At 48.5% G+C, this 22,574-nt stretch overlaps 8 protein-coding genes across 8 annotated transcripts; 3 read left to right on the forward strand and 5 right to left on the reverse strand.

The window, feature by feature from the left end:
• Window positions 1-439: 439 nt before the first annotated feature.
• EV420DRAFT_1648918 (phenylacetyl-CoA ligase) lies at window positions 440-3,203 on the reverse strand (the record flags this gene model as incomplete). The annotated part of the gene is made up of 20 exons (XM_060478227.1): window positions 440-607; window positions 658-861; window positions 916-994; window positions 1,043-1,066; window positions 1,132-1,301; window positions 1,354-1,385; window positions 1,439-1,568; window positions 1,619-1,704; window positions 1,751-1,799; window positions 1,851-1,874; window positions 1,929-1,951; window positions 2,005-2,019; window positions 2,076-2,202; window positions 2,259-2,539; window positions 2,594-2,628; window positions 2,693-2,741; window positions 2,789-2,815; window positions 2,868-2,882; window positions 2,933-2,987; window positions 3,039-3,203. 20 exons carry the CDS (start codon window positions 3,201-3,203, stop codon window positions 440-442), a joined length of 1,758 nt encoding a protein of 585 aa, XP_060325007.1.
• Window positions 3,204-4,007: 804 nt separating this feature from the next.
• On the reverse strand, window positions 4,008-5,469 carry EV420DRAFT_1277498 (delta 9-fatty acid desaturase protein; the record flags this gene model as incomplete). The annotated part of the gene is made up of 6 exons (XM_060468035.1): window positions 4,008-4,121; window positions 4,176-4,351; window positions 4,401-4,761; window positions 4,807-5,216; window positions 5,267-5,278; window positions 5,328-5,469. Coding segments are annotated over 6 exons (1,215 nt in total), but the record flags the coding sequence as incomplete, so codon positions are not given.
• An 857-nt stretch (window positions 5,470-6,326) lies between these two features.
• EV420DRAFT_1574855 (calcium-dependent phosphotriesterase) lies at window positions 6,327-8,496 on the forward strand. Its single transcript, XM_060474437.1, is given in 8 exon segments — window positions 6,327-6,369; window positions 6,380-6,644; window positions 6,703-7,059; window positions 7,112-7,344; window positions 7,396-7,548; window positions 7,598-7,657; window positions 7,716-7,854; window positions 7,909-8,496. 7 exon segments carry the CDS (start codon window positions 6,468-6,470, stop codon window positions 8,065-8,067), a joined length of 1,278 nt encoding a protein of 425 aa, XP_060325009.1. The 5' UTR covers window positions 6,327-6,369; window positions 6,380-6,467; the 3' UTR covers window positions 8,068-8,496.
• A 209-nt stretch (window positions 8,497-8,705) lies between these two features.
• EV420DRAFT_1574859 (aconitate hydratase) lies at window positions 8,706-11,935 on the forward strand. The gene is made up of 12 exons (XM_060474438.1): window positions 8,706-8,903; window positions 8,955-9,063; window positions 9,117-9,146; window positions 9,272-9,439; window positions 9,489-9,744; window positions 9,799-10,082; window positions 10,135-10,516; window positions 10,567-10,941; window positions 10,993-11,058; window positions 11,111-11,517; window positions 11,568-11,639; window positions 11,694-11,935. The coding sequence occupies exons 1-12, from the start codon at window positions 8,725-8,727 to the stop codon at window positions 11,718-11,720; spliced, it is 2,355 nt and encodes a 784-aa protein (XP_060325010.1). The 5' UTR covers window positions 8,706-8,724; the 3' UTR covers window positions 11,721-11,935.
• Window positions 11,897-12,676, forward strand: EV420DRAFT_1007957 (uncharacterized protein). Its single transcript, XM_060465293.1, has 3 exons — window positions 11,897-12,164; window positions 12,220-12,427; window positions 12,483-12,676. The coding sequence occupies exons 1-2, from the start codon at window positions 12,011-12,013 to the stop codon at window positions 12,414-12,416; spliced, it is 351 nt and encodes a 116-aa protein (XP_060325011.1). The 5' UTR covers window positions 11,897-12,010; the 3' UTR covers window positions 12,417-12,427; window positions 12,483-12,676.
• Window positions 12,677-13,064: 388 nt separating this feature from the next.
• Window positions 13,065-15,184, reverse strand: EV420DRAFT_1622777 (ferric reductase like transmembrane component-domain-containing protein; the record flags this gene model as incomplete). Its single annotated transcript, XM_060475852.1, has 7 exons — window positions 13,065-13,426; window positions 13,478-13,645; window positions 13,701-14,106; window positions 14,163-14,347; window positions 14,398-14,467; window positions 14,521-14,864; window positions 14,917-15,184. 7 exons carry the CDS (start codon window positions 15,182-15,184, stop codon window positions 13,065-13,067), a joined length of 1,803 nt encoding a protein of 600 aa, XP_060325012.1.
• A 1,506-nt stretch (window positions 15,185-16,690) lies between these two features.
• EV420DRAFT_1484721 (uncharacterized protein) lies at window positions 16,691-19,172 on the reverse strand (the record flags this gene model as incomplete). Its single annotated transcript, XM_060470111.1, has 11 exons — window positions 16,691-16,918; window positions 17,072-17,205; window positions 17,258-17,317; window positions 17,374-17,570; window positions 17,621-17,826; window positions 17,889-17,906; window positions 18,079-18,143; window positions 18,175-18,429; window positions 18,489-18,924; window positions 18,969-18,977; window positions 19,077-19,172. The coding sequence occupies 11 exons, from the start codon at window positions 19,170-19,172 to the stop codon at window positions 16,691-16,693; spliced, it is 1,704 nt and encodes a 567-aa protein (XP_060325013.1).
• A 578-nt stretch (window positions 19,173-19,750) lies between these two features.
• Window positions 19,751-22,546, reverse strand: EV420DRAFT_1008101 (pyridine nucleotide-disulfide oxidoreductase-domain-containing protein). The gene is made up of 17 exons (XM_060465294.1): window positions 22,395-22,546; window positions 22,232-22,341; window positions 21,934-22,185; window positions 21,720-21,881; window positions 21,637-21,664; window positions 21,438-21,574; window positions 21,364-21,385; window positions 21,250-21,311; window positions 21,158-21,195; window positions 21,082-21,106; window positions 20,863-21,030; window positions 20,729-20,809; window positions 20,589-20,673; window positions 20,238-20,538; window positions 20,135-20,186; window positions 19,960-20,081; window positions 19,751-19,903 (listed from the first exon to the last, which is right to left on the reverse strand). The coding sequence occupies exons 1-17, from the start codon at window positions 22,414-22,416 to the stop codon at window positions 19,885-19,887; spliced, it is 1,686 nt and encodes a 561-aa protein (XP_060325014.1). The 5' UTR covers window positions 22,417-22,546; the 3' UTR covers window positions 19,751-19,884.
• Between the last annotated feature and the right edge of the window lie 28 nt (window positions 22,547-22,574).

The following is a 22,574-nucleotide window of genomic DNA, read 5'->3' on the forward strand; positions in this document are numbered from 1 at the left end:
TCGAACCTTTATAAAATTCTGTCATTCTTTTTCTCTGATCGTTGCATCGCTGACACCTCCTTTCATTTGTATCGGCAGTGTATTATGTTGGGCTTTCTGTGAGCACTTTCTTCATTTGAAGTTCGAAACGTTGGCTAATTGTTTTTACTTTGTTAGACGTATAAAATAAACCTTGTATTCGACTCTTTCGCTACCTTTGCGTTTCTATCTTGGCAAGCATGTTGTCTCGACTAAAAAGTTCATACCACTCTCATTCGTTCTCTTCAGCAATAGGCTTAGTTAAACTGTATATCTCGCGATAAAATGGACATCATAAATTTGTTGATTTCTGTTGGTTGAAGTAAGCAACGGTGTCATAATATACTGATGAGTTCGAGAGGCTACAATACAGATGCGTTTCCATCCTCCAGTAGAATAATAGACCTTGCGACCAAGAAAATTACATTTTAGCGTGACATTGGGGAGAAACAGAGGAACGAGAATGCTTCTTTGTCTGTTGTCGTAAAAGGCGTCGAAGGATCTTACCGGAAGCGTTACGGGGAATGGCATCAATGAAAACGATGCCTCCGGTCAGCCACTTGTAAGTAGATTTCGATTTTGCGACATGCTGTGATAACGTTAATGAGACATAAGGCAGGCCAATGAGAGGAAAAGTACCTCGAAAATGTTAAACCTAACCTCTTCCGCAAAAGCCGGGTCCTCTTTCACAGCTCGGTCAACTGCTGGTTTCAAGACGATGAACCCAAGAGGAAGCTCTCCAGCGAAATCGTCCGCCACGCCGATGACTGCTGCATCAGCAATACATGTATGTGTTAGCAGGTGGCCTTCCAACTCCGCGGGTGGGACTTGGAATCCCTTGACCTATCCGCTCGAATTGAGATGAGTGAATGACGAGAAGAAGTGCGCGTAACAGACCTTGATTAGTTCTTTCACGCGATCCATGACGAACAGGTCCCCGCCTTTAAACATGACCTGGTCTCCAGTACGAAGCCATCTTGTCACGCATCAGGGACAGTCCGTGAATACTGAAGATGATCCTCACCCGTCAACAAAAGTCTCTGCGGTCCTGAAAACGCGAAATCCCAATTAGTCAAACTGATAAGTAGTCGGTTAATTATTTAATGTGCTTACACCGTAGGGTTCCCATAATAGCCGAGAGCTACTTGTCCGCCTTTAATAAACAATTCGCCGACTTCGCCATCCCGAGCAATAGTTCCGTCTTCTTTGACCACCTTAGCCGTCGTTCCTGGAAGAAGTTGACCTCCACTTCCTAGCGTTCCGACCTTTTGAGTTACCGGGAACTGTATGTATATTACATTAATTGTCGAAGGACCCGTGCTAAACGTCACTTACCATGCTAACGGCCCCACAAGTTTCGGTCATACCTGAAAGTTAAGTCCGCGACTGTCCAGAGGAAAATTATTTTAGAATGACGTACCGTATGCTTGACCTAACTGGACGTTGGGCATTACCGTGAGAAGCTCTTCCGTCAGTGATGCGCTCAGCGGTGCCGCGGCGATGATGCAGTATCGCACGCATGACAAATTATAATTCTTGACGGCTGGATGCTGCAACATCTCAACATTCGGCAACAATGAATAGACGGAGTCCCACAAACTTTACAAAGTAAGACTGCCTGAGGAGGAACCAATCTAGTAAGAAAGGCGATATCTGCGGTCGGAGTGCGACTAAATCGGACAGAAGCTAACGCATGCTCACGGTAAGTGTGTGATTTGGTGTCGTTCTATACTGGCAAGAAAGCTTTCGAAATGAAACTTCCTCGAGAGAACGAGTGACATCTAGGCAGTTTTTTAGAGCACGATAGAATGCAAAACGAAAAAGGTACTCACTGCAGCATATAACATATAATGTAGCTGGGGGAAAAATCGGAATTGATGCCTTTGAAAGATATCATGACAATAGCTCACATTGAAGACAAGGCCATATATGTCTGTTGGGTTAAAGTATCAGCTCTCTACTGCATGGTGATTGCAGTGCACGCACGATAGAGCGGCAGAACTAAGTCAAGAGATTACCTCAGTGAGCATAAGGAAAAAGAGAGAGCTAATGCTTACAGCCGCCACAGACGTCCCCTGGTCTGAATCTCTGCTCGTTCCACGGCGCGTATGCTTCATTTAACTTATTAAAGGTAGCCTCTTGTATAATCATACTAACAACATTGAAGTGCGTAATAGAAACGGCCTGTGGATGACATCAGTGAAGCATCCATTTAGAATAGATAACCGAGTGACACCTACCTTCTGAATGCCGGTGGTCCCAGATGAAGGTGCCAGAAACGCAATCGCTCGTTTTCCTTCTCCTTCGCACAGAATTCTCTCGACCGGTGGCGGAAGGTGTGAACCTTGCTCTATCAACTCGTGCAATGAGTGATAAGGGACAGGTTCCTTCCAAACCGGCGCCTCGATGATGATTAGACGGTCCAGAGCAAGGTTAATCGACGATGCCGCCGATACAGCCATGAGCAAACAGTCAGCATGAACGATCAGCAAAGAGGGTTTAGCGATGTTAAGGTGATGCACTAGAAAGGAAAGGTGAGAAACAAAAAGAGCAATACATGCCCTAGTCTAGTTACCTAGTTCCCCCAATACAAGCGTAGGGCTTAGCGTCCTGGAGCGCATGGACATCCGGCAATTCAATAATCAATCGCGGGAAATACGATACCAGAACTTACGATACTACGCCGCCCACGCGGTGTGTTGCCCAAACACATGGGCCAAAGTCTGTCCGGTCGTGTTAAAGATGGTTGCAAAAGAGCAGAAGAGCATACCAATATGATTGTAACTCATTATGGACACTGGTGAGCATGTAAGTGAAAGGGAAATTGTAATTTGGACAAAGTGACTAACCTATGTCATCGTGTTCTAAACATTTATGAGCGCAGTATCCTCGAGGGATTATGGATTAGACTCACGTATTTTGAACCGATGATACATGACCGACGCGATGTCTCGAGAACGAGCTCGTAGCTGAGAAAGATAATCTCAGTATAAAGTCTTCAAAAACCGCGGAATGTTCACTTCATCTATAAAGACCACTTGCCCCGTATCATCGTCGATCAAACACGGAGTTCGTGCAAGGCGTGTAGGTCGGGTAACATGGTGATATTCGTCCAACAGAAACTGTGGGACTGTCAAATTGGTTGGGATAGCCGTTAACGGTGTCGTAGACTGGAGGAGGACCATGCTGAGACTGGGAGAGCAAGGATGGTACACGCGCTTTATATAGTGACCCGATGGTATGCGCCGATATCAGGTTAGAAGTCATGCCGTCGGTCTACCGGGTGAAGTGAGTAATTATTCGGCCAAGGGAGTGGTTCTCGACGGTACCGTAACCAATAGGCTAATGCACTGATGGGTAAACCCTGGATCCTGAAGGCGTTCCTTGGGGCAAACAGCAAGACCGTCGTCCTATGCGGATAGCCGGGCCTTACGATGGAGGTCCGCGGAGTTCGTAGAAGAGCTGACCAACTTTCCTAGAACATCTGCAGCCCTGAAAGTACAAAGCTTACGACCCTTCCGTCTGGCCTGTCTCATAAGAAAGATCTCTTCCGTATAAGTTGATGAAGATCTGAGCGTTCAAAAATAAGTCAACTCATGAAACAGACTTCTTACCGGCTGGCACATACACAAGTTCGAAGTGTGATGTACTAAATGGAGCATGCCCAGGCGGTATCGATCATCTTTTAACGAGATCCCCGACCCTGATTTCATCTGATACATCACAACAACCCGTGATTTCACCACTGCATCATAAAATCTGCAAGGAGAAATCCACGCAATGAATTCTAATCAGGAACCACATAACTTGGGACGAGGTCTGATCGGAGAAACGGTCAAGTCCGTTGCAGATCGGAGTGGGTTAAACAGAAGAAACGAATACATACACAGTATTACGGAACACAGTTATTTTCTACAAATGCTCTCTGCGGTAACCAACAAGATTTGCATCATCTCGGGCGGCTCCGCAATATAGGCGCTGTGGAATAATTATATGGCGCCAAGACGCGTGGCAACATAGAGGCTTTGGGCAGGAGGAAGAGCGTGCTCTGCCGGCATTTCGACGCCACCATGAAGGACGCCCACTCGCATCATGGATAGCAACTTTGACCCAGTTGATCAGTTGCGATAGAAGAAAAGGGTCTGGACGGGACATACGTTATGCGCAGCATTGGAGTGGCTGTAGACACCCCCGAAGAATGAAGAAGTCATGTCTTTGCCTGAACTTGCAGTCAGGATAGAAGACCCCCCAGGATGGTCGTGGAGAAAAGCCGTAACATCGTGGATAAAGCCTGCCACCAGGATAAGCGGCCGCGTCTTCGCTTGTTCCTGGACTATCTGATGTCAGAAACGTGAAAACAACGGGACCGTGTGTATACGTACATGATTCCCAGGACATTACCGGCAGTTCTTTGATAGGCGTTGGCCAGTAAAGGGATTCTTGTACCTTTTTAAGTTTTTTGAGCTTCATTGTCAACGCCCCCTTCTCAATTTCATTTTTCGAAAACATTCGAAGGTGGGAGGCCAACCCAAGAGCTTTACATGTCGCTATAAACCACTTCGTTGGATCGTACTGATACCAACGGATGGCGTTACGATAATCCATAGGAAACTGGTGGTGGAAATTGTGATATCCCTCACCCATCGTAAGAATCGCAGACAGGAAATGATCACGAGGAGTCAATTTGTCGTCAAAGGGTGTTGAACCCAGATAGTGGGCGATGGAATTGATGCAAAAGGTACCCTGAGCAACGTCAGCTTAAAGCAAAAGAAACGTAATTACGCTCACATGATGAGCCACGACCAGACGAAGGCATGCAGCAATACAAAATCCACCTATCCAATCCCCCCACATTAGCCCAGGTATGATGGTAGGGATGACGAAACCGAAGATAAGAAGCAGATAAAAGTAATGGCGATGTTGAAATTTCAATAGCGGATCATTTCGAAGGTCGGAGACATCTGCTTTCCCAGAATGAAGGTCTGTTACGAACAACATCCAACCTAGATGTGTCCATAGTAGCCCACGATTGGAATCGTATGGATCGAGCTCTGTGTCCGTATAGCGATGGTGTGACCGATGGGATCGGGACCACCAATAGCAAGATCCCTGAACTGCGCTGGTCCCCCCAGCGAGTAGAAATAGCTGTAGGGGTATGGATGCATTATACGACCTGTGGGACCACAATCGGTGATAGCCTGGCGCGAAGGATAAGCCACGATTAACGTCAAAAGAAGAGTTCACACACCAGCGGTGATACCTAATCAGGATCAGGTCAAAAACCTTGTGCGACAAAGAAGTAGGCTCACCAAGCATTGAAAAAACATAATACAGCACGGAAAAGGCTATAGTTTGACGATCAAGAGTACGGCAGAAAAGACCCAATAATCCCACGACTGGCGTGGCAGTGAGAACGAACACATTAAACCATCGAACACCAAGAATAGCAGGGGAAGTTGTTCGTAAGTGAAGACAAGAGTCGAGACATGGAGCGGGGGACGTTCAGAGACCGTGCGAGGTCACTGCGGTGGAACTATGGGTGAAATAGCGGTGGATGACTCCGGTGCGAATCCCACGCCAGGCACACCAAATATAACACGAAGAGGATGGAAGCAACGAAGCTTGAAAGTTTCAAGAGGAACGTTGCTTAAATCGAGAACAGCAAGTCGCCGCCGGAAATGCCTCCCGAACTCGTCACTATGAAATCGGCAGTGTTTCATATTTTCCGTATTTGACCGCGACGTTTTTCAAAAGTTGGTGTTTAACAGGCGTCATCATGGCCGGAGTACTGGCGATCTCTTGTCCGTCTGATGGAGCTAGAAGCGATGCTGCGATGCCGGCGAATTTGGCCAGGTCGGCATAGGCTTATACTACAATCCGACCCTCGAGTCAGCGGTGCATTGGGAGTTTCGCTGAGGATGTTTTGTCAATGCTTACCTCGGTTCGTGTCGAGCGTGTATCCTGCAGGGATGATGAATGATAGTGATGATCAGTTCATTCAAAGATGAAGCGCAGCGAATATAACAATCTCGTCGGTGTGAAGCTGGTTTCCGTTGAGCATCAAGAGGGTCGGTGGATGACAACGTTGACGTTGGCAAGAGAGTACTAGTGTCATGGAGTTGGTCAAGATGTTATTTCCGAAACTCCGAGGATGATAATTTCCTTTTCTGACTGCTCGGCCGAGAGTGTCTGCGGCCTGGCGGGATACTATATATAGTCGTTCCGCCCGGCGGTATGCCCATATATGGATCACCGCTGCTTATCCTAAGTTTATCAGAAATGTTCCAGAAGGCTTACCTTTTGCAATGATTGGACGATACTCCAGTTAAAAAGCGCGTCCTAATTGCACCCGACTTTACGGGACTTTACGTCGAACGCGGACTCGGACGCACGGTACTCGGAAAGAGATCCGGATAAAGCCCGATCATGAGGCAAGGCAAAGACCGTACATGTGCTTGACCTCGAAGAAGGCCATGGGAGAGTCGCCCAAACCCACCAGTAAAGAATCCACATCCATGCCTTTCATGCCCTATCTCGTCGTCGCCCTGGTGGCCCTGGTGGCCTTTGCCTGGGCCAAAATGTTCCCCGGTGGTATGCCAGATCTCCGTTTACCCCCTCAATCCGTCGTGCGTATGGTTTACTACTTATAACAGTAACCGAGGTAATCGACACCAATGTGTGTAGCTTGTCGACCCACGTTCGGTGGCTACTTTGGGCGCCAATGCATCTTTCCGCGAAGACTCCTTTGACTCTCATTTCAATCCTACGAATACTACCCCTCCATTTTTCCAAGTGTTCGACCGTTCGTTCCTGGCAATTTTAGGTTCATCTCCATCCATTCATGAGGTTGCTTCCAATGATACTTTTGCCTTTGCACACGAGGCACCTATCTATGATCCTTCCTCGGATGAAGTGTTTTTTGCTAGCAACGACGGTGGCCTGTTGGGCATGAGCGACTTGGAACACAACAATCAAATCTCGAAATTAAGCCTCTCTGCAGCAGAGGCCGTGAAAGGGTCTTCTTCTGTACCAATCACTCCAGTAAGATCTACTCCTTGACCCACATCCTAACGCGAATCTTCCTTGATCGTAGCTTATCCTCCCGGATACAATCCAAATGACTAACGGGGGAACTGGGCCTTATAAGTCTTCCCTCCTTCTGATCACATCAGGTCGAGGTCCGCTTCCTCCTTCAATAGCCCTTGTCAATCCCCGTCCACCCCATAACGTCACTGTTCTCCTCGACAACTATTTTGGTCGTCAATTCAATTCTCTGAATGATATCAAAGTCCATCCGAGTGGGAAGATATTCTTTACTGATGTGATGTCCGTCAAACCTTCTCTCGTGTCCTTGGGAAACTGTCTTATGCCTTGTAGATATGGGTTCCTCAACCGCTTTCGGCCTGCTCCTCAAATGCCGAGCCAGGTGTATCGATTTGATCCTGTCACTGGAGTTGTTCGTGTCGTGGCAGATGGGTTTGACAAGTGTAACGGGTTGGCGTTTTCAGGAGACGGCAAGACAGCATATATGTGAGTGTACTCCGCCTTTTTTTCACGTCGGTTTCTAAAGTCCATGTAGCACAGACACGGGAGCTACAAACGGATTCCTCGGAAATAATCAAACGGAGCCCGCTACCATGTAGGGATTCTCATTTGCGCCTTGCTCAATCCCGAATGTCTAAACTATGCTCGCGAAGTTACGCCTTTGATGTAGATCCGAAAACTCATGCCTTCAAGAACCGACGCGTCTTTGCATATGTGGACTCGGGCGTTCCTGATGGGATCCAAGTTGATACCGACGGCAACGTATACTCCGGTTGTGGCGATGGGGTGCAAGTAAGTATAGTTTCGAAGCCCTAACGTCACAAAAGCTGTTAACGGCCGCCACAGGCATGGAACAACGAAGGAACTCTACTCGGGAAATTCTTCTTAGGAATGACTTCAGCTAATATGGTCTTTGCGGGCAATGGTAGACTTGTTATTCTTGCTGAGACCAAGGTTTTCCTTGCCAAGATTGCGGCTAAAGGTGTTCCCCTCGGTGGTCCTTGATTTCGTTATCAAGGGTTACAATCTTATGGCTTCCTACTATGAATGTCTTATGACCTGTACTTTTACGCGCTGCTGGTCTTTTATGTATCAGCCTTTTGGAAATTCAGGCGCGACAAATGATTGTACCCCACACTGTGCCGCTTCAACCTTGATGCTTATCATTTCTCCACAACTTGTAAAGCTGGAAAGATGTCGAACTACATCGATTTGCCGGTTTGTTTTTCGTTCCTTCGTTGAGCAGACTGGCCGATAGAGACGCATTTTTTCCGTATCATTAAGACTGAAATGTACATGCTAGTGCACCTGCATCAGCGTCATCGGGGACCAAGGCTTAAAGTTTGTGCAGTGGTCGGCTGACCGGCACGCCCTTCTATTGGCTGGCTGTCGGTCACCAGGACACTTTCTGGGCGTTTTTTGCGGCAAAAGAGCGGGTCAATGACATTCCATCCTGTGCGACGCAATAAAGGGCACCCGACGGCTCGCTGGAGATCATATTCCACCCCGCAGAAAACTAAATAATTAACTATACAATCCCTAACGCACGCACTCTGATTGGCGGGGAAAGTAATTTCACGTGGCCCTGATGGTATAAATCTGGCAAGAACCGGCAACGGATGTTTTCTCTGATCTCTCTCCTCTTGCTCATCGCGTTCGACGATGTTCAACCTTTCGAACAGAACCGCGAAAGCGGTGCGGTCCCTGCAGCGCCTCGCTGCAGGAATGGCCACTGCTGCTCCTCGGATTGGCGACACCAAAGTCCCAATGTCCTTACTTGAGAAAGGGGCATTCATCAACTATCAACGCATCGAAGACAATCTCGTTATCGTTCGTGAGAGGTGCGGTCCCCTTCCAGTTGTGATATACGCGTTTCCTGACTTTTCGCATAGGCTGGGACGTCCTCTGACGCTGTCGGAAAAGATTCTGTACGGTCATCTCGACGACCCGCATGGTCAGGATATTGAGCGGGGAACGAGCTACCTGAAGCTTCGACCAGATGTAAGTTGACCATATCTTTTCGTCAAGTATGCTCACTCAACGTCATTTTGTAGCGTGTTGCATGCCAGGATGCGACTGCTCAGGTATGCAGAGGTTCTCTGCTCTTCCGACCCCGGAACTGACGTCATGGCTTATCTTTCCGTCCTACCCCGCAGGTACGTTTTCGCTTCCATCATTGAGGGGCCGGACGTCATGGATATCTTTGTAGATGGCCCTACTTCAATTTATGAGTGCAGGGATGGATACTGCAGCCGTCCCCACCACCGTCCACTGTGACCACTTGATTGAGGCCCAGGTTGGAGGGGTAAAGGACTTGGCGCGCGCTAAGGAAATTAACAAGGAGGTCTATGACTTTCTGGCAACGGCAACGGCGAAGGTATGTGAGTTTGCTTTGCATGTATATCATGCTCTTAGACTCGCGTCAGTATGGTCTCGGTTTCTGGAAACCAGGCTCTGGTATCATCCATCAAATTATCTTGGAGAATTATGCCTTCCCCGGAGGTCTTATGATTGGTACGGATTCACATACTCCCAACGCCGGAGGTCTTGGCATGATTGCTTGCGGTGTTGGTGGTGCCGACGCTGTCGATGTCATGGCTGATATCCCCTGGGAGCTCAAATGTCCCAAGGTTATTGGTGTCAACCTTACGGGCAAGATTGGCGGCTGGACAACACCTAAGGGTCAGTAACGATTCCCCCCATCGCACGTCCTTGTTTAACGAAACACTTGTCCAGATGTTATTTTGAAGGTCGCAGGTATTCTTACGGTTAAGGGTGGAACTGGTGCTATCGTCGAGTACAAGGGTCCTGGTGTCGAATCGTTGTCTTGCACGGGTATGGCCACTATCTGTAACATGGGTGCTGAAATAGGTGCAACCACCTCTTTGTTCCCCTTCAACCACCGTATGGCCGACTATTTGAAGGCTACAAAGCGAGAGGACATTGCCAACTATGCCCGACAGTTTTCCTACAATTTGCAGGCAGACAAAGAGGCGGAGTATGACCAAGTCATCGACATCGTGAGTAGTCCTTTGTGATTGCCCGATTCCCGTACTTACAAAGTAACATAAGAATCTCTCTGAACTTGAACCCCACATCAATGGACCTTTCACGCCGGACCTCGCCACTCCTATCTCGCAGTTTGCTGCTGAGGTCAAGAAGAACAACTGGCCCGAAGAGCTCAAGGTTGGCCTTATCGGCTCATGCACCAATTCGTCATACGAGGACATGTCTCGGTCTGCGTCTATCGCCAAGGAGGCTGCCAGCCACGGACTCGAAACTAAGAGCAAATTCACGATTACTCCAGGATCTGAGCAGGTTAGGGCTACCATTGAGCGGGATGGGCAAATCGCTGCTTTCGAGCAAGTTGGTGGTCTTGTTTTGGCCAATGCTTGCGGACCCTGCATTGGCCAGTGGGACAGAAGAGATGTGAAGAAGGGAGAAGCCAACTCTAGTATGTCGAAGTTGTACAGCCTCACCTCGTTGATACTGATTTTTCTCTAGTTATCACCTCGTACAACCGTAACTTTACTGGACGTAACGACGCGAACCCGGCAACCCATGCGTTCGTCGCATCTCCTGACATCGTTACCGCTATGGTCTTCGCTGGATCCTTGACCTTCAACCCTCTTACAGACTCTCTTACCGGTTCCGATGGCAAGTCCTTCAAGTTCGCCCAGCCTAATGGAAACGAACTACCACCAAAAGGATACGACCCCGGTGAAAATACCTTCCAGCCTCCTCCTCCCGACAGGGCTAGCGTTAGCGTCGCCGTCAGCCCTACTAGTGACCGACTCCAATTGTTGCAGCCATTCCAGAAATGGGACGGCAAGACGCCTGAAAACCTCCCTATTTTGATCAAAGTCAAGGGCAAGTGCAGTAAGTATTGAATTAGCGATCGCGATGCGTCTTTTAATGCGTTCTTCACAGCAACTGACCACATCAGTGCCGGTGGACCCTGGTTAAAGTACCGAGGACATCTCCAAAACATTTCGCGTTCGTAATCACTCCATGACTATGTGTTCTCTACTCTGATAACCCAGTTCAGAAAACTGCTTGATTGGTGCCATCAACGCTGAGAATGGTGAGGCCAACAAGGTCAAGAACCAGATCACGGGTGGATGGGACGGTGTTCCTCAGACCGCTGCCTACTACCGCGAGAAGGGCATCAAATGGGTTGTCATTGGTGACCACAACTACGGTGAAGGCTCTTCTCGTGAGCATGCCGCTCTTGAGCCTCGATTCCTTGGTGGCCTCGCTATCATCGTGAGGTCGTTTGCCCGGATTCACGAGACGAACTTGAAGAAGCAGGGAATGTTGGCATTGACCTTCGCTAACGCCGAGGATTATGAAAAAGTTAAGCCCTCCGACAGGGTGGACATCTTGGGCTTGGAGAGCTTTGCACCTGGCAAGAACTTGACCTTGAGACTGAAGCATGAGGACGGATCCTCGGAGGTGAGTCTTATCCGCCGCGAGTCTATCTTTTGATTAATGGGTTTATGCAGGACGTACCCTTGGCTCATTCATTCAACGAGGGCCAAATCGAGTGGTTCAAAGCAGGCTCTGCATTGAACTTGGTATGTCTCCCCTCGTTGTCACTTTAGGATGTCATTAACTTCATTTCTGTACAGATGGCTGCGAAGGCTAAGGGCCAGTAGTTAATTCCTTTCCTCTGATTTTGCTTTGACTTAACGTTTTTTTTTTGCTTGTACCTTTATATCACTGTCTGTTCTCTGTAGAAGATCACAATGTATAGTAATATGGGGAATAGACATCTGGAATACAAGGTGTAATTTCGCCTGATGAATTGTGGGGTACTGCGGGACGGAGCGGAGCGAAATTTGTCGTTAAGAGTCGAAGAGTCAGAGGTGATTACCGTGAGAATTTTATTCCCTTAACTTCTCTTCATCCTTCCTTGAACGTTGCAACTGAGCGTTGTCCTGCCACGATGTCGGAGACCGCCTTGCCACCCCCCAAGCCAGACCTTTCCTTTGCTCGCCGTCCGGAATCTCCCGCAGCCCTGTATCTCTGGCGCTGGCGAATGTGGTTCGAATCGACTTTCGTGCTGTCCATGCTGGAGCCTTGGGAGAAGGTTCTCCTTCGTCAGTCGTACTACTTAATACCATCTACCTCATCTTATATCCTTACCATGCACAGTGTCAATTCTGTTCATTAGCTCCACGTTTTTCCTTACCGCATTCATTCGATACATGCCCCAGCACCTCGTGGACATGCAACGCCGGGCGGTGTACTACCTATACGGCCAAGAAGGGGACGAAAGGTTCTTTTGGCAGATTCTTAGCAGGGGAACCAATGGGGTGTTTGGTGGAGGGCGACACTTAAAGGAACTCTAGTATCCGCGTAGGTGGGTTTGCTTTTGCTTACTTCTTGTCCTCCGAGGCTCACGGCATGTTCATTAGACTTTTTTCATACTTTATACACTCCGAGATACCGCGCAGATTGTGGACCTGGCTGTACTTACTACCACGGACGTCGGAAGCCTCCTATATACCTGTTGCATGTTCTACTCCTTAAACCGCAGCACCCTACCAACACCCCGTTGTCTCAAATGGGGAAGGTTCCATAACGACTGCTACCGATTCTATCAGGTGGATCGCAGCGGTTATGCGTATCTCGTCTGCCTTTTCGGTACTGGTGAGGCTATTACCACAAACATCAGAAAGAAATCTATTCCGTGACAACCAGGTCTACTTGAAACTCATGATACTGATACACCTTGTGACGGAAAAGAAATAAATCCATGACTACAGGGATTGCACTATAAGTACACATAAGCAAAGAATGATTCATCATCAGTATCACGTCGCAATGCGTGTCTCGCACAACATTGTGGTCATCGTCAAGATAATCCCAAGTGAAGAGAAGAAAACAACAGTGCCCTCCCACTGACGAATAAAAAGAATGGAGATATGACGTCTACCAACCAAAGACGCTAGCAGGAAAATATCAGCATGTTATTGGTGCTCATCTCAGCGAAAGACTCACTCCTCATGGATTTCTACACCACCAACTTGATCTCTCCTCAAAGGGTCGATCTTTCCAACTTCTTTGGCAACATCGTCTGCCAGCGAAGTCGGACCACAAACAGATACCAACATCCCTGAGTGTCCTTGCTCATCTTTCACACCGGCACCGAGCTGAACGGTTTTTGAAATCGCCCCCTCGAACATGGTGGCGAGCTTCGGCCTACCAGGGCTCAAAGACAAGCCAGGGAAGAAGAAATCCTTGCGGAAGGGGAACTTGCCGATGACCGCACGCGTGTAGAAGACCGATATCCTGACGGGGGTGAAAACGCTCTGTTGGATCATGGAGGTGAATGTTGGGACTAACGGAACAAGTGACGCTGTGCAAAGTAATGAATATGACGGAGTAATTTGAATGATGAAAAACGGACCTGGATCCTGAACGACCCAAATCAACTCAATGACTTTAACCCGACTCTCGCCGTCGAGGTCTTTTTGAATAAGCTCCTGCATACCAGCGATGGCGTAGGTGATACCGCTACCACCAACTACGAACACTGAGGCCGAAAAGCTTGCTGGAATAGTGTGTCCCGGACCACCTGGAAATGACAGTGTGAAACACAAGCGAAGAAGCAGCAAACAGTCACTGCGCACCATAAGGACCCTCGACCATGACCTTCAAGTTCCTTCCGCGACCAGATTCAACATATCCGCCCACTTTCGCAATATTGTAGAGATTGTTCGACCATCCACCAACTTTCTTGACCATCAAGATCATTCCCTCGGGACCATTGCTTGCACTGGCGATAGTGAAGGGATGCACTTCCACACATCCCAAGATACCCATACCTGACGACATCACGCGCAGCCGGACGTGTTGACCTGCACGCCATCCGGCGTTGATACCCGGGATCTCGAGTCGCGTGAGGCCAAGCTCGGGGATGGGACGGACAATGGCGGTCTGAATGCGCGTTTTGATACAGCGTAGCAGGAAATCAAACGAGTACAATCCCACAGCGGCCAAGACGTAGGGCTTATTGGCGTCTTTGTGCATCCAGGACTGATGATGTTGCTTGTTAATACTCCATGGGGTTGCGTGAAATGAAATAGACGCACAGCAATGAGTAGCAAAGTGAATCCTCCAGTGTGTGTCCCCAAGAACACATTGTACGCCTTCGCCCTCCAGAAGTCAGTGGAGAAGAAGAAAATGATATCGCAGCAGATGAACCCAATAAGGCCCCAGTAGTTGGCAGGCTCCGCGATAGATTCTTGGAAGTCCCCTGCGATGACCCATTTGTAGACTGCCCGGATATCAATATAACGGCTAAAAACAGATATGACATTTACTTACTGTAACCCATGCTGTGGACATTGACCGCAATCACCATGATCCAGCCCGCAATTCTATGCATGAAATTGAGCTGCCAGCCAAAAATAAGTGACATAAATTACGACATGCATGAAAAACGCGCACTTTTTCATAGCCCATCCCTAGAAACGGCCCTAGGACATTGTTCTTCGACGCAAACGCAAAGATAAATGGCAGTTGCGCAATCGCCACCCAACCTGCTCGTACGGGATCCGAGAATGGGTTTGACTTGTACAAAGTGGGGTAAATGAACACGGAGAGGTAGACCAGACCACAAATGACTTGAGAAACGGAGTAACCGGGTAAGATGCGTGTGCTCAGCTCGGAGGCAAGGCCGCGGAAAATGGCAGGGCACGAGTTGACGTGTGGAGGGTAGTTCATGACTGCTGGCTCTCCCTTACCATCGATACGCTTGACGCTGGTGGCATGCGTGTAAAGGGTATGCGAGTCTGTGGATGTCCCAGCAGTCTCCTTTGAGGCCTGATCGTGAGTGAGGTGGACGATGCGAGGGGAACGGGTCATAAAGGAGACGTTGCGAAGGAAGTGGCCCTTGGGTCCATTCTGACCAACGAGAAAATCGTGCAAGGATCCGGGGGAGGCGACAAACGAACAAGAGAGCGATGAGGGCGAGTACAAAAATCTCAATGTGGTACGTGAGATTCTCTTCGTCGACCTCTGGACCTGCGGCAGCAGCAGCTTGAGCGGCACCACCACTGGCAGCGGCGCTGGTGGCGGCTGTCGCGTTTGTAGCAGAAGCAGACGAAGACATTGAATGCTACTGAGTAAAAGTAAAGACTGTTAGGCTGGCCGATTTTGATAAACGACCGGGGGAAACGATAACGATTTGTAGTAGCTTTTGTGAAAACGAGGCAGAGGCCTGGATTGATGAACACTTGCAGACCGTGACCGTCGAGGTAGGCGAAGCAGTGACCAGCTAGCTTCCAACGATGCCGAAAAGAGAGACGAAAAAGCTAAGGAGTGGAGGGAAGCAGCATACAATCCGCAGGTGGCCTTTATATGTACCAAGTCAACAATGCCGAAGAAATTTCATAAATCGAATAAAACTGGGGCCCACATCCACGTGGGAAATCCCGATCGATCTTATCGGCTCCTTTGGTGCACTCGGTGGATCTTTTTTGATTAGTGCTGCAACATCCAGCTGCAACGGGCTGTTCTTCTATCATAACCGAATTCTTCCTTGATTCTAGCGCCTCCTTCATCGCGATTATTCTCCAAGCACATGCAGGCGCTAGCGATAAGTGCTGTTTAGCAGCCTGAGTCTATGGATCCAGTCACTATCGCTTGATCAGGTTCCTGGAATGGCGGACTTTGTTAACTACCAGGCAACGGATTTCGGCAGGTCTTTCACTCTCCCCCCCAAATATAGGTATGTGTATCCCACGGCCACTTACATGTACAAAGGTACATGGCCGGAAGTCGCTAGGCTGCGCATTTCATTGTTTAGCGTGGCGTGCAATTGGGTTATCGGGATCGATCTGCTGCGTAACGGCAGAGCAGAGCAGAGCTGAGCTTTTGGACATACGACGGACCTCCGCAGCCTCTATCTACAAAAATAGCATCAGTTTTGACTTCCTCGTCCTTCCATTCGTCCGCTCCCTGTATTCTAATGAATATGTCGTCAAGACGGTCCAGTAGTGCTTCTGAAAGTCAGATGGTGGAACCCCGGACCACGGTCACCATTCCCGGATTCATAAAGTGGTTCCATCCCATCTCCACCGATGACGGCGCCCTCTCCCATTCTGCTCCTGACCATCGTCATTCACGGCTGCCAGCCTGCCAGTGATAACACCCAAAGAGTAACTGGGCTCTCACACGATAACAATTTGGTGACAAGGGTCCATAAAATGGAAGGTCTCCAACACTTTACTGGACGACGTAAGGCATGGTTGCCGTTTTCAGGCCCGGGATCATCATGAATCTCCGCAGTTCTCCCGGATCGCAACTGCGGTTATTCGTCCTGGTAGGATACTGAAAACAGGATCACTATTGCTGAGAAGCAATGGTACTGTAGCCTGAGGAACATGATTCTTTATCTTGACATTGACGACAGACTGCGGACGCCACCAACGCCAACATAAGAACAAAAGCATAACATGTATCAAAGTTAAGCCCGGCTACCACTTACAATGAGCATGGTTGTCATGCACCGACACCGAGCAAATAACATTATATACCGGAAGTGTTGCAAATCTCACCGTAGGACGCTAGGCCCAGGAGTCACCAAGCAATTTTATCATATGGATTGTCTGCAGCATCAACAGTTTGAGGAGGGTAATTGATGGCGGTTGTTCCAACAACGGTGACCTTTCTCAATGCGGTACCGATGCGTCGCACCAATGTTGTGGTTTCCCTCTAGTTGGGCCAAAGTAACTGTCACCACTGCGTTGGACCCGTGAATTGCCCATATCCGTGCATCATCTCCAGAAACCCGTTCTGTTGGACCAACAAAGTTGGCTTTTACCATGGTACCGGTTCCAGAAGACTCGATATCGAGATAATGTCATTCATTTGAACATCCTATCAATTATATGCCTTCCTACTGTTTACACTGCCCTGTTTACAAGTCCATTTCCTTTCATGCTCTCGATGGTTGTCCATCGGCACCAGTGTGCTCTACAAGTTCGGTCTGTCCCACCTTCGACTCGGCAACATACTGCTCCAGGGGAACGGGACGTCCATGTTTGTCCAAAACACCGGCCTGGTACTGAGACCAAGCTCTTGTAGGAACACGGAGTTCCATCATCATGTTGATCTCCTCCAATGACCGGCCTAATAGGTACTATTAATATCTCTCGAACAGACAAGAGGAACAATGGCATACCGAGCGTCTCTGGGATGTAGAAATATACAAAGATAAAGGCGATGATAGTGCCACCACCATCTAACAAGAACAATCAAAATTATGATGGGATAGAATGAGGATGTAGGAGAGCTTACAGATAAATCCAACCATAGGTCCTAGACCTGCCGAGCCAGGCTCTGAATTATACAAATATGGCAGTGTGAAAGTAACCGCCCAGGCAGAAACCCAAAAGGCAGCTGTGGAGATACCCATGATCTTCGTACGGTTCTTTCCTGCGGCCAATTCAGTTGCGACCACCCACGCGAGGGGTCCCCATGCCAAATTGAAGATACTAGAAAATAATGAGGTGGGAAATGGACAGGTGGAGCGGTTGTAACATACAAGACGTAGATGATGATCATAGAGGCTATGGCCGAATTGACGGGCTTGGACCGGGATTCTGCTGGGATCGTACCAAGACCACCACAGATGAGGAGGACTATAGCCATCAGAACGGTGGTAGACAAAAGAAGTGGTCTTCTTCCTATACGATTGACAACCATGAAGGAGCAGAGTACGCCAAAGACTTCAACAATATCGGTTATCATCTATATAAATATTTATATGTCATTCGTCATTTCTATGCCAAAAAATCTTAGGCTGTGCTTACAGTAACCAAGAACTGCATCTGTGATTCCGATAGATTCGAAGAAAACAGTCCCATAGGAAACTAAGCCATATTAAGCATAAATATTCGACGACGCGACCGGTTGGCAAAGTAACTCACAAATCTAACACAGTTCCAGTCAGTGTTGTCCAAGCAATAAATGATGAGAAACTTGGGGAACTTGAAAACTTACGAACTGGACACCGCCGATCTGCTGACACACAAGTATACCAAACGCGCCAAGAAACTTCCTCTTTTCTACACCAGGAAAAGATATCTCTCCAACGACTGATTGAGCCGCTCTCCTCAGCCTCGGCCTGCTTAGCGTCAAGAATAACTTTCATCTCAGCTCGGATGTCGATTTCATCGTTGCCCTTGTGTACCCGCAACAGCGCCTTGTACGCGTCCTCCTCGCGATCTTTAGAGAGCAGCCACCTCGGAGACTCGGGAACGAAGAACAGACCGCCAGTGATGATCAAGCAAATCAAGATATTCAAAGCAATGGGGAATCTATACGAGAACGACGTTGTATAATCCTTCGTTCCTGTCCGGGCACACCCAAAATGAGTACCTCACGCGCGCATACACATTTTCCCAACTCACCTTGTGCAACACCAGCTCCGATGACTTGACCGATGGCCAAAAACAACTGCCAGGATGATACCATAGTTCCCCGAATCACAGCAGGAGGGATCTCTGCGAGATACAAGGTCGTACAATTCGACACTATACCGACACCGATACCCAAAATGGCGCGTCCCACCACAAGGAGGGCAATGGATCCAGTGAGGATGAGCTGCAGAACTGCGCCGAAAGTGACCAGGATAACACAAGCGACCATAGCACCCTTGCGCCCCCGACGATCACCAATAAATCCGGCCGACAAAGATCCTATAACTTCACCAACCTGCACTATAGAAGCAAAGAGCGACTGATAAGCAGACGATATCGTATATGATCCATCCGGTTGGCGCGATCCAAAATCAAGCTTGAATTTATTCATCGCTAGAATTCCAGTGAAGTATGTCCTATGGCAATCCTAAATAAACTCGAAGTAATGCATCTTTGAATGAGAACACGGACCCATCGTATCTAATAGTAAAATAGTTAGCGGTCCGGCGAGGAATGTTTTTATTTACGGAAAGTTGACGGAGAGACCTACCCGTAAAGAATTGCTCCGAAGACAAACACAGTACAAAATAGCGTGGCACGGAGATTGTGTTTATGGAAGACACCCTTGTTAGAGGACGTCCCAGCGGTCGTTTGGGGTACAGCACCTCCTGCCATCGCGGGGGAAAAGAAAGAAAATTGGGCCTGCTAAGTATCTCCGGCGTGCTTATTTATAGACTCGGAAACTAATCGCAAGCCTCCGAGCAACGCTACATCCGCATATCGCTTGCACGGTTCAGCCTTGGGTTAATCCGTTTATTTGGAAAGACGTGGAGAACGGCTGTGCCTAGAATGGGGCCCCCATGCGGAGAAGAAGCCTGGGGAGCTGCAGAACGTCGGAAGGTTCGAATCATCAATGCATCAGAAGCTGAGCCGAGCGGGCAGGAGTGTAGGTCCGGCTGGTCAACATTGGGATCGTAGTACTTGGTCTGTCGACAGGACGGTGGAATCAAGAGCTCTCAGCGCTCATTCAATAAGAAAAAGAGTTTTTGAGAGATTCAGGCGTACCTCAAGAAAAGTCCTTCAAGCGCGGAGTACATGTGCTGCACCCCAAACGCCGTGAGGCATCGGGGAAACTCTAAAGCTCGGTAGTTAAATAAGAGCGAATCTAGGGCGAAGGCATATCCACTACATATAGTACGATATACAAAAAAAATCAAAGAAAACCACAAAACTGGCGTAGAAAATCTAATGAAATGCCGTCAAAATTAAGGAAAGGTGTAAGGTGCTCTAGGAACGCTACGACAATCCACTCGTAGCACTAAGGACATGTTAAGCTTCCTCTAACGACCAACGGACAAATAAAGATCGTTCATCTGAAAATTCGGTATCAGTCTCGACTGACATCACTACAAATGGACCGATGTCAATTACAAACGGAATTCGTTAACGGAGAAACACATACCGGCCAAACAACTTTGTTAATATCCAGTCGTTTGCGACGAGGGTGCGGTTGCGGAGGGAGAACAAGGTGCTCAGATAGGCGCTACGCCAGAACAAGAACGTCGCGACACCACCACTAGCGATCTGTACGACAGGGTCAATTGGTAAACGGAATCAAAACGCAGAGCACGACATACATTTCCGTTCAAGAATGGCAAATCGGCGATAGCTTTGTCAGATCCGATGTACCTATACCGCAGTCAGCTCGTACTTAGCACGAGATGAGCTTGGTTCACTTACGCCAGACTGCCCTGGTGAGAGTAGTGGAAGGGCCTCAACTTGACCATGTCAATTTGCTTCTTGACATTCTCGACCTCGTCCGCAATACCTTTTGCTTCGACTTCACTCTCGACGCCGCCAACCTTTGCCTCCAAGTTCTTCAGCTTGGCTTCCAAGGCGTCCTTCTTTGCTATCTGTGCTAAAACCCGCGCGAGGTAAGCACCCTGTTGAGACGCGACTTGGGCTGTGGGTGCATAGGATGTGGCAGTGCAGTCTCCGATAGCGAAAATGCTTCCGTCGGTTCCGCTCATCCGTAGATATTCTGTGGATGATAAGAGACTTGCCGCGTACATGGAATATGGAGATACGGACCATCTACTGAAAGACCCCGACGGTTGGTTTGCGTGGCAGGAAGCTTGGCCATTAAATCTTGTGTTATCTTTCTACCCTTGTTACCCTGCCGCAAACGACGATAAGGAGATTTGACCCGAAAATACTAATAAATCACGTACAGCGGCCCAAACAACAATGCCACAGGGAATCTCGGCAATGCTCTTGTCAGGCATCTGGAGAACCACGGACTTATCCTTGACCTACACCATCGTAATTAGAATGCAGCTTTGTAAGGGGCACTGGTGTAACGGACCTCCTTGACCATGGTCTTCGTCATGATGTTGATCTTGCTCTCTTTAAATGTCGATTCCGTGTAGTCGATCAGCTGCTTGCTGAACATAGGCAAGACAGATGGGAGAGCCTCGACGAGAGTGATGCGAACTTTGCCGGCAAGCTCGGGGTACCAAGATTTCAAGTCGTCCTATGATCATCATGAGCACAAGTAAAAGGACCCGCGGTAGATGCGGCTCACTTCAAGGAAATCATGAATTTCACCGCTGTCAAATAGACATTAGGCAGGAGTCAATTAAAAGCTATGTCATACGAACCTGAGTTCTATACCGGTTGGGCCACCACCAACAACGACCTGATAGAGACCGACAATCAGAGAAATACACCGAGATTTCAAGAAAACTGGTACCATATGGAGTAGCCGTTCCACTTCCTCTGCAGATTGACCAGGGAACGCAGCAGTTTCGATGCCTGACGAAGATTAGATAGAGCATTCAGAGCTCGATAAAAAAGTCTAACGTACATTCCATAACCTTCTTTTGCATCTAGATAAATCCATGAGCAGCTGAAATAGATAAAACTACAGCTGGAACTGACCTTCTCGGCATCTTGGATCTCTTTCATGAAACAAGCCTTCTCCTGAACTCCCGGGGTGCCGAACGTCTGGACCTCCGCCCCGACGGCATAGACGAGATAATCATACGGAATGGTTTTAGACGATTTGCCCTGGTCATCTGAGAACATTACAATTCCAATTTGAGCACACCACGTGCAGAGAGATAAACGCAGTCCGTACCAGTGAAGGTGACAGTTTTCTTGTGAGGCTATGACGCGATCGAGTGAGGGGAAGTGTATGGGGTCAGGGGGATGACAACTCACGTCGACTTCTCGGGCTTCCGCTTCAATGACGGTCACTTCCCGCGCCTTGTGCCGTGTGACGTATCGCGTTGGCTGGAGAATAGCTCGCGAGGTGAGAGTTCCGACAGCAACGCTAGGTAGAAGAGGCGTGAAGAGGAAAAAGTTTTTGGGACTGATAACAACCTGTATATCTGTGAGACACGCACAATAGCAAAGCGATAACGGAGACACTTACCACATTGTAGTCCGCCGTGTCTATCGTTTTCAGCATACTGGTAGCACCCCATCCACTTCCCAATACGACAATTGTCTTTTTCTCAGGATCAAAAGGAAGTTGAGCTCCAGGATTTCGGTCCTTTTGCGTGACGTAGTAGAAGGATCCGGAGCCGACAACCAAAGCCACAATAGTTGCCCTGCCCAGGCCTTGCAGGAAAGTCCGCCATTTCGTAGATTTTGCGACCGGCGGAGGTGTTGACGTTGACGGCTCCTGCCCATTATGAGTAGACACCTTAAAACAGTAAAAACAAGCGCACCTGTTCACTCCTTCTAGACTGAGTGGTCGACAGACCCCGGCGGACGAAACGAATCGGTTCGCGAGAGACTCTCAGAGCTCTAGAACGGGGAAGACCCAATGACCTGGCAACTAGGGAAAAAGGAAGATCAAATGACTGTCGCGCTCTGGGCCGGTCTACTTACGTTGATTGCGAGCGGCCTGCATCCTTAATATATACCACGACGAAGTGAAAGCACTTCAGAGAGGGAATGCGACGACGGAAGAGAAACGGAGAGAAAGAAAATGCAATGTTTTGTCTGGTTTTGCCCTCATATAATTCCAGCTGCCTGGCTCTTCCGGGTCGTGATATGCCTTTTTCGGAT

The sequence above is a fragment of the Desarmillaria tabescens genome (assembly GCF_030435595.1).
Source record: "Desarmillaria tabescens strain CCBAS 213 chromosome Unknown EV420scaffold_55, whole genome shotgun sequence".
Lineage (NCBI taxonomy): Eukaryota > Fungi > Basidiomycota > Agaricomycetes > Agaricales > Physalacriaceae > Desarmillaria > Desarmillaria tabescens.

Coding starts and splice junctions, on each gene's coding strand:
- EV420DRAFT_1574859 (XM_060474438.1), top strand. CDS start 8,725: ATGTTCAACCTTTCGAACAGAACCGCGAAAGCGGTGCGGTCCCTGCAG. Junction 9,147..9,271: donor GCCAGGATGCGACTGCTCAG/GTATGCAGAGGT, acceptor ATATCTTTGTAG/ATGGCCCTACTTCAATTTAT. Junction 9,440..9,488: donor TGGCAACGGCAACGGCGAAG/GTATGTGAGTTT, acceptor GACTCGCGTCAG/TATGGTCTCGGTTTCTGGAA.
- EV420DRAFT_1008101 (XM_060465294.1), bottom strand. CDS start 22,416: ATGCAGGCCGCTCGCAATCAAC. Junction 21,665..21,719: donor CGGAAGCCCGAGAAGTCGAC/GTGAGTTGTCAT, acceptor ATCGCGTCATAG/CCTCACAAGAAAACTGTCAC. Junction 20,810..20,862: donor CGAAGACCATGGTCAAGGAG/GTCCGTTACACC, acceptor ACGATGGTGTAG/GTCAAGGATAAGTCCGTGGT.
- EV420DRAFT_1007957 (XM_060465293.1), top strand. CDS start 12,011: ATGTCGGAGACCGCCTTGCCACCCCCCAAGCCAGACCTTTCCTTTGCT. Junction 12,165..12,219: donor TTGGGAGAAGGTTCTCCTTC/GTCAGTCGTACT, acceptor TACCATGCACAG/TGTCAATTCTGTTCATTAGC.
- EV420DRAFT_1574855 (XM_060474437.1), top strand. CDS start 6,468: ATGTGCTTGACCTCGAAGAAGGCCATGGGAGAGTCGCCCAAACCCACC. Junction 7,345..7,395: donor ATATTCTTTACTGATGTGAT/GTCCGTCAAACC, acceptor TATGCCTTGTAG/ATATGGGTTCCTCAACCGCT. Junction 7,855..7,908: donor GTTGTGGCGATGGGGTGCAA/GTAAGTATAGTT, acceptor CGGCCGCCACAG/GCATGGAACAACGAAGGAAC.